The sequence below is a fragment of the Ursus arctos genome, unplaced genomic scaffold (genome assembly GCF_023065955.2).
Source record: "Ursus arctos isolate Adak ecotype North America unplaced genomic scaffold, UrsArc2.0 scaffold_28, whole genome shotgun sequence".
In the NCBI taxonomy this organism is placed as follows: domain Eukaryota; kingdom Metazoa; phylum Chordata; class Mammalia; order Carnivora; family Ursidae; genus Ursus; species Ursus arctos.
Window position 1 is genome coordinate 36,980,725 of NW_026622963.1, and position 9,002 is coordinate 36,989,726.

The 9,002-nt window shown below is 55.1% G+C and overlaps 1 protein-coding gene across 1 annotated transcript; it reads right to left on the reverse strand.

Annotated features, from left to right (window-relative positions):
* Positions 1-3,593: 3,593 nt before the first annotated feature.
* Positions 3,594-8,381, reverse strand: TLNRD1 (talin rod domain containing 1). The gene has a single exon (XM_026510584.4). The coding sequence runs from the start codon at positions 7,062-7,064 to the stop codon at positions 5,976-5,978; it is 1,089 nt and encodes a 362-aa protein (XP_026366369.1). The 5' UTR covers positions 7,065-8,381; the 3' UTR covers positions 3,594-5,975.
* Between the last annotated feature and the right edge of the window lie 621 nt (positions 8,382-9,002).

Below are 9,002 nucleotides of genomic sequence, written 5' to 3' on the forward strand. Positions count from 1 at the left end.
GAATTTCTGGAGGTTTGACATCAATCGGGGTCTCCAAAAAATGTACTGATAGGGGCGCGTGGCTGGCTCTATCAGCAGAGCCCGAGACTCCTGATCTCAGGGTCATGAGTTCAAGCCCTACCTTGGGGTAGAGTTTACTTAAAATAAAAAGCTCTTTAAAAAAAAAAGTGACATAATCTAACCAAGGCAATTAATTAGTGATTTTTCACTCAATGGGTATCTTGAGTACCATCTGAAATCCAGGCAAATGAGAACAAAGTCAGAAACCATTAACACTTAGCTGGTGCGCTGAAATTTCAGACGTGTCCGGGCAGCACGCTCAGTAACCCTGAGTGCAGAGCATACCCATTTCCCTTCTGAAACACAGGACTTTAAAAGTTCCCTCTCTGTGCCCCTCTTTGCATCATCCAAACACATGTGGTTATAAATACTTAAAAGCTGAACATCAGCAAGTGGGTTCATTTTTAAATTACGCGAGCAAATCTAAATTAGCATTTGAATTCCTCCCGGAGTCTGAAACGTTTGACGGACACTGTGGTTTTAAGAACTTACGACAGGCAGTGTTTCAGGGAGCCTGGGCAGGTGGACACATGACGGAGGACGAGGCGGGGCTAGGCTCTTTATGGGGGACAGCCTTGAGCACACCCCCATGTATCTGCTGTGTCAGATTAACGGAAGGGTAAAGGCAAGATGATTAGCAGAAACGGGCTTTACCACGAAGGGTTTTAGATCGCACCCCCGACGACCTGGGGTGGTAGCAGAATCTACCATCACCGGCCTTACACATCATGGGAATTCTTCATCAATATTTAACTTTCACAGCGGGAGAACAGAAGTACAAATGTTTAGATGACATCCACAGTAATACCTGCCTACCTTCCAAGCCTGCTCTAAGGACCCAATTACATAACATACGTGAACCTGCCTTAAAAGCCGAAAAGATCTAATTTATAAACCTAACTGCCTAAGCTCCCACAGTGAAGAATGAGGCCGTAGTTCACCCACGGCCTCTACGCTTGTCTCCTAGATACAGTGCTTCTCAAAGTTAATGTGCCCAGAAATCACCTGGAGATCTTGCCAAAGAGCAGATTCTAATCCGGTAGGTCTGGGGTGGGGCCAAGACCGTGCTATCCACCCAGTTCCTGGGTGATGTCAATGCCAGCTTCCAGGACCACCCTCGTGAGGAGGGCAGCCCTGAAAGATCATCCCGATTCTGAGTGCATGATTGCTCTTAAAGGACATGCTTCCTGAGTATATTGCAAACATGGTCATCCCTCCAGGGAGCTTTGGAGGAAGTGCGCAGGCTTCATTTGGTTCTGAATTGAGTACTTTCAGCTCAGTAGCAAAGTGCTCTGTCTTGGGCAGTCCAAGAAGTAAAGGGTTGATTTTTTTCATTAGGGTGTGTGCCCGTTCCAGTTTTCAAGGATAAGAGCCAATAACCTGCAAAAGCACAGAAAGCTGATTTGCCAGTTTACTATTCTATGACTTCAGTTCATCTCAACAGGGCGGGGGGGGGGGGGGGTCGGAGGAGGGGGCGAGCTCTGTCCTTGTAAACACACCCAGATACACACAGCAGAAGAAAAACCTGCCAGTTCCAAATTGGCAGGAGACACTATATTATCTTCTCAATCTGAAGAAAAGGGCTCAAAATATCCAGGAGGAAAAACAAAAACAAAAACAAACACCTGAGCAAACAAGAAACTTGCAGAAATGCTGCTGCCTCCTGATACGGAAGCACTCGGGTCTCACGGAGTCAGCCAGGAAGAAAAGGGAAACCAGCAGGCTCTGCAGACCCGCGGCTCTCCAGGGTGGGCATTCATCAGCATCATCTGGCTTGACAAAATTCAGACCGCTCCGCCCCCAGAGCTTCTGACTGACCAGGCCTGGGGTAGGGCCCAGCGTCTATGCAGGGGGAGGCGCCGTGTCTCACATACAGCTGTATGTACCCCCCAGGGCTCGGCACCGTACCCGGCACGCACAGCTGGTCCCTAGCAAGTATTTCTGAACGACTGCCCATGCTCACTTTCACTTCCAGAAATAATTTGACTACTTGCGTATGTATCCTTGCTGCAGGCATCTCGTACAACGCTCATTTCAAGAACCAATCACACATGTCCCAGGCATGCCAGCCCCTGACCCAAAGGGCTGTCCCGTTAAATGAAATCAATCCCCCTCAAGGACACTAGTAGCATACTTTTTCCCGATTCTATCTGGACAGTAAGTCTTTGGGCCTTCTACCACCAAAGTGGAAACAGACAACTCACCTGTCCAAAGGACCCTAAAAAGAAAGACCCGACATAGGTAAAAACAGGCCAATCCATTTCATACATACTCATGCAAAAAAAATTTTTTAAATCAAGACAAGAATTTGCCAGGAGGGCACACGAGTGTCTGTGTCCACCTTGGAAACCCAGAGATGGTGCTGGACACGAGGACCAAGGTGCGGCCCCGTGACAGAAAGCACAGGAAAGGTTGCAGGTTTCTTCCCTGACTCCGAGCTCTGTACCAAGCAAAACCCAGAAGGGGCTGCGGCAGACGCTCTTCAAAATCTCTGCCTGATCTGCACGTTACCATAGTCACATTCATTCCGAAAAACAGGTGTTTCTGTTAAAATTAGCTGTTTCAAACTGTCAAATTCTTTAGATCACTATGCCAGCTTTCAAAAAAAAAATGTTCACAAAATAACCAATCAGATGTAACTGATGCTTCCACAGTCATAAAGCCTTTAGGGTTTTTTTGAGAAACACGACCCTAAATTAGAAATAAGAACTCAGGTGATGAGGATGGGGTAGGGAAGAACACACGCATACAACACACAGGAACATACACACACACGCAGACACACACGCAGACACACACACACACACACACACAACCTTCTACATTTCCCAACATCAACCCGTAATAAGAAAAAAAGGCCAAGCTTAAAACAGCTAAGGAAAGACAGAGCTCTTTTCTAGTTAAGTCTTGTGTTTGAAAGCCTTTTGTCCCATTTACTTGGGTTGATTGCCCTAAATAATGGCTTTTGTTCCAAGAACTTAGCCATAATGATTTCCTTCTCTCCTGACCATTCAAAGGAAGGTTTTCGACATCCCCAGTCAGGACCATGCCCATTAAGCCTGTGTAAGAAAACTTGCCCTAGGAAGTAAAAAGAGTCCAAGAATGGAGGTCTTAAATTAACTCTAATGTGGTCTAACTCAAAAAAAAAAAGAGGAAGAAGAAGAATCAGGCCACTCTGATTTTATTCCTAGAACTAATATCTCCGCTGACCTTATTAAGCCCAATGAAATAGATCTGAGATGCTCCTTTTTTAAAAATCAGGGCTATTTTAAAAAAAAGGTTAGCCAGCTGGTGTACTAGAAGCTAAAATGTCAAAGGCCTGGGTCCAGACCCCCTGCCTAGCAAAGCAATATGCAGATACACAGAAATGCTGTGTGCTCCTTGCTCTGGTTTCCTGAGACCTGCTGGAAAAAAATAGAAGAATCCATCTCAAGCCACCTGCTGGAAGAAAAATCCTACACTTAAGAGACAGAGGTGGGGGGGAAGGACATTAAAACACCACTGAAACTTTTAACAACTTCAGAGGACAGAGATTTTGAATATTACAAGTCAACATCTTTAATATATAGAAATGTAAAGAGCCACAGTCGGTTGGCTGAGACAAAAAGAAGTTTCAAAATTAATTTGGTGGCAAGCTAGTTAACTTCATCCAAGTAGACGGGGGAAAATGATTTTTTTTTTCTTGGCGTGCAGTCCTGAAAATTGCTTCTGCAAAAGGAATGAGTCCAAGGAACAATTGGCAATCATTTTCGTCTTAATCAAACACCAAATTTACAGATTTCTGGCCCTAATTTTGTTTTACTTGGTTCCTTCCAGTTTACTCTTTGTGATGTGCATAGGCTACGTGGACCACATAATTAGAAACTCTAGAACTACTCACGTATACCCAATAAATAAAAGTAAGTAACAAGTCCTATACTGCAAGCAGCATTGTCATTGGCACGTGGGTTAGGTTTCCTCCGCCCAAAGAGTTCCCGAACCTGACCCACCCAGACAAAAGGGCAGGGGGTAGAGGAAGATTCTCAAGGTCATTTTCATTTTTTGAAGACTTTAAAAGTTTAAATCTACCAGGTCCTAAGAAACAACAGCTCCCTTGACTGTTTCTACGAAATGTATGCACACTACCACTTTAAGACTTTTCCAAACGTCAGATTCAGAGCAGCTACCCGAGCCTAGTCCTACCCAACACAGGTTTAAAGACGCTTTACACGTTGAATATCATGCTCTTGTAACGAACACAGCTATTCAAGTAAAACAATCGACAGGACGTTCTAACATAGTACAGTGAAAAATGCTTTCTTCTCAGATCCATGGGAACTACAAAGATTTAGGCACAAATCTGAAGAAAAATGTAAACTGAGCGAATTTAAAGCATGTATGAGTTTTCATCCATGTGGCTCTCCCAGGGCAAGCACTGTGAATACATGTTATACTTTCAGTGGGAAAATGTCCAAAATTTAACGAGGTTCAGCAAAACTATACACCCCTCCCTCCCCATTTTTTTTCCTTAAAATGTCTGCAGAAAGGACAAACTCCCTTAAAATAACTCCAAACTTCAGTTAACGAAGCCTTTTTTCCAACATAAAATCAACCAGGGCAGATCTGAGATCAAGGTCACAAAAACCAGCCCCTTGCCTGCAACTACGCTGTGGCTCTAGAGAGTTCTTAGCACTTCCCAGAATACCTCTCCCTCTATTAAATAGTCTAGAACCCTGCAAGCTTTTTCCCAGAATCACAAGTGACTGGATCTTGTGTGAATTGACCTGCCTGCATGAAAGAGGCCACAAAGTCCTTTAGTCCTTGCTGTAACACACTTTTCAGCTCCATCAAACAGATCCTCTGACCTGGGAAGGGTGGGGTACCACACAGGATTAGAAGAGCCTGAATCTGAAAGGGACAGGAGAACACAAATCAGACCTCGGTCAACCTGAAGCACTGTCCTTCAGGACAAAGAGAGGCGCAGACACAGAGGGAGCTGACGTACTTTCCAGGAAAAACCAGAGGCAAGACAAAACCCCCACTTGCCAGCCCAGCCCTGGCACTATGCATACTGTAACCATCCCTGGGCCACCTGGCTCTGCAAGGACAGTGTTCTCGAATTCTAGGCTGCTCAAAGAGGTCACCCTCAAGGAAAAAGGGAGGCAGGGTTAAGGCGGGGAGACACTGCTACCCTTTCCAGGGTGCCCTTCCAGAGACGACATGCAGCATGCAACGTTATTACAATTATTGAAAATCAACAATAATTGCAAAAGGCCATCTGAGAAACATAACATTTTAATAGATGAAATAAATACTCCAGTACATGCAAGGTAAAAACTTGACATTGGGGAGGGGGGAGGGCAGGGGGGAATCACTCTATAGTGTAAATTAAAAAATAAAACACACACTCACAGTAGCTTTCCCCCCATTTGCAAATCACATGGCAAAGTCATACTCTTTCCACACCAAGTATACGCCTAATCCAACACGATTGCTTAAAAAAAAATAACAACATACAAAAAAGGTAGCTACATCCATGTCTAAGGAGTGAAACTGAGGTAACCTTTCTTTTAATTAGGAAAAAACAAAAAAAACAAAAGACCAAAAAAGAAATGAACCCATGACCTCCTTCCTGCCCAATTGATAAGAAAATTTAGTGGAGGAACTCCAGAAGAGGTGCTGGGGCAGAGTGGGGGCGCGCCACCTCCCGGTCCCTGCTGGGTGTGCGTAGGTGGGCGGGCATCGGGCCCCCCGCGCGCAAGAGTGTGGTCGGAGCACATGGCCCCGCTCTCTGGAAGGTTCCTCTGGAGCGTCTGACATGGGGGGGGGGGAGGGGGAGCTTCCCCTGGGGTTTCTTTGGTATAAATGGAGAGGGGCAGAGAGTAAGTATCTTCCTCTAGTCTGGGGTGGAAGAAAGAAGGGGCGCGGGGCGGGTGCTAATTCACAGAATTGGAATTCACTGGCGGTAAAGTCCTGGGCGAAGACCTCTCCCGTAAAGCCTGAGATAGCAGGGTGCAGCCTTCAGACACGGCGCAGGCCGAGTTCCTCAGCCTCTCCCTGTGGTCCGACATCTTGGCGCCCCCGTCGGGGTGCTGCGCCAGATCCCTGAGGCACTGGGTCAGGAGCACGCAGGCCGACACCACGCTCATGGCACCGCCCAGGATGGCGGTCTGCACCGCCTTGCCCTCGGCGCTCACGGCCGCCGCGCGACCCAGGAACTGCGGCTCGGTGGCGAAGCCCACCAGGGCGCTCACGGCCTGCACCAGCGGCCCGCTGAAGAGCGCGCAGCGGCTGCGGGCCAGCTCGCTGGGCGCCGCCTTCACCTCGCGCACGCAGGCCAGCAGCGCCGACGCGCTCGTGCTCATGCACTTGACGCCCAGCTTGAACTGCTCGCGGGAGAAGCGGTCCCGGGACTTGTCGCTGGCCAGGGCGCACGCGTCCGTCAGGAACTTGAGGTTGCGCGACAGGCCCTGCGACACCTCCAGCAGCAGCTGCGGGGTCATGTCGGCCAGCGGGGTGGCGCGCAGCACGGCGCAGCCCTGCTCCACCTCGTGGCGGCAGCGCGTCACACGGTAGCGGTCCACCAGGCCCGGCTGCGCGGGCTGCGCGCCCGGCGTGGCCACGGCCGCCAGGTAGGCCGCGTGGGCGGAGCACTCGGTCAGCGACACCACCAGGTCACCCAGCTCCACCAGGCTGTCCCCCGCCTCCCCGAAGCGGCCCATGTTGAGCTGGCTCTGCACGTCGTGGGTGAGGATGGAGAGCCCCTTGGTGCGCGCGATGATCGTGTCCCGGCACTGCTCGAAGGACTCAGCGCCGGCACAGGAGGAGGCGGGGCCCTCGAAGAGCACGGGCCGCGCCTCGCTCGACAGCAGCAGCAGGTCGGCCACCAGCTGCATCTTGCCTTTGCAGTGGTCGCAGACGGACACCAGCCTCTTCCGCGGCTGCGAGCAGGCCCCCCCGACGGCGCTCGCAGGAGCCGGAGAAGCCGCCTCGCCAGTGGGCTTCCCAGCGCTGCCGCTAGCCATCGCGCCCGGGGGGCACTGGCATGCCGCTGGGGAGCCCGCTACCGCCGCCGCTGCCACTGCCGCCGCCCCCGCGGCCGTCGCGACTCAGCTGGCCAGGGCCGCGGTGCCTTCCCCGCACCATCATGCCATCCACCGCGCCGGGCAGAGGGCACTGGGCTGCGGCGGCCGGAGCCCGGGCGGCGCGGGGCGGGCCCGGGGGCCAGAGGACGCAGGAGGCTCTTCGGGGCGCGGGGAGGGGCTGCAGCGTTCGGCCTCCTAGAGGGCTTGCAGGAACCATGAACCGGGCAGAGAAAACTCACGGAGCGCGCTCCTCGCCGCAGGGCTGCCAGGAAAGTCCCTTCTGCTGGGCCGCCGCCGCCGCCTTCCTGGGCATGGCCTGGCCCGGCCGCCGGAGCGGGAGGGCGGGAGGGGGAAGCTGGGAGTTGTCCTTCCTTCCTTCCTTTCTTTGAAATCAAAATCCCTTCCTCGGGGAGGAGCGCAGGCGGCGGCTCGGGCGGGCTCTGCTGTCAGCCACCTCGGGCTCGGCGGCGCACGTGGGCTTCAGGCGCCCTGACCCCGCCGGGCGGCACTTGCCCGCGACGGCGGCCGGGGCTGGCGCTGTGGGGCGCGCGGCCGCCCGGCGCGCATCTCCTGCCTCCCGCTCTCGGGAAGCGGCGCCGGCGGCGGCAGAGCCGAGGGTGTGGCCGGTGCTGGCGCGGCCGCGCCGAGTCAGAGTCGGGCGGGAGCCTGCACTGATTGCGCACAGCGGCCGCCCCGCTCGCGCGCTCGCCCGCCCGCCACGCCCGGGCGCGCCGGCCGCCGCGGCCGCCCCTTCCCGCCTCGCCGGCTCACAGCGCGCGGCCCGGCGCCGAGGCGGCACGCCCTCCCCGACCGCGCGCCCCGCGGCCGGCGGCTGGCTGTGGGCGCGAGTCCATCCCGGTCGCCTGGTCGCCTGGGGCCCGCAGCGGCTGAGCTCTTCCGAGACCCCGGGCCCTGCGCATCGGACGCCCGGCGCGCGTCTCCCCGGCGGCCACGCCAACTCAGAAGGTCCCCGCGGCGCTGCGGCCACCCGCCCGGGCCCCGGCTCCTGCCATTTTCGTCAACCTCCAACTTCCGAGCGAGCCGGGAGAAACTGAAAGGAAGGGCGGGGGCCGAGAGGCAGAGGGGAAGACGCCCGCTTCCTCTCCCCGCGTGGCTTCTCCTCGGCGCGGGCCGTGGGTGCGCCGCCGCCCGCCGGGGCCGCCCGAGCCTTCTCCTCCCCGCGTCCGCGCCTCGCCCCCGGGCTCGCCGCCGCCGCCCGGCCGTCACCTCCCTGGAGCCTATAGAAATCTTTTGTGTGGCGTCACCGCCTTTCGTTTAAATCCCGCTTCCTCCTCTCGCCCTTCCTCCCGCCCCCTCCGCCGCTCCCGGATGCTTGCGCGATGCGCTGCTCCTCCCCCGGGAAGCTGGGTGGCTGCGGGAGGACGCCGCCGCCCAGCGCGGATGCCGCGGGCGCCGGGCCGGGGGTCCCGCCGGGGGCGAGCCGGGGGCCTCTCGGCGCACGGCCCCGGGCGGGGGACGCGGGGCGCAGCCTCCGGCGGCCTCGCGGAAACCCTGAGCCGGCCCCGGGGCTCCACGCTTCCTCCCCGCCCAGCGAGCGAGTCTCGAAGGGGACTGTTTCTGCACCGAAGGGAGGAGGACGCTGCCCACCATCCCCTGGCGGCCTGCCTGGGGCCAGGCTGCGCGTTTTGCGGGACCCGGGCGGGTTTGCCGGCCCTCGCCCTGCCCTTTGTTGTGCGTGGCCCTCCTCCACGGGGGGGCGGGGGGGCGGTGGATTCTGCAGGGCTGTGCGGGGCGCTGAGAGCACTTGCTGTGGAGTCGGAAGAGCCGGCTCGGGGCCCCTTGTGTAGTTGGAGCGCGGGCTTTGAACCAGACTTCCTGGGGTCAGCCTTTCTCCAGCCTTCCAGGAGTTGTGTGACC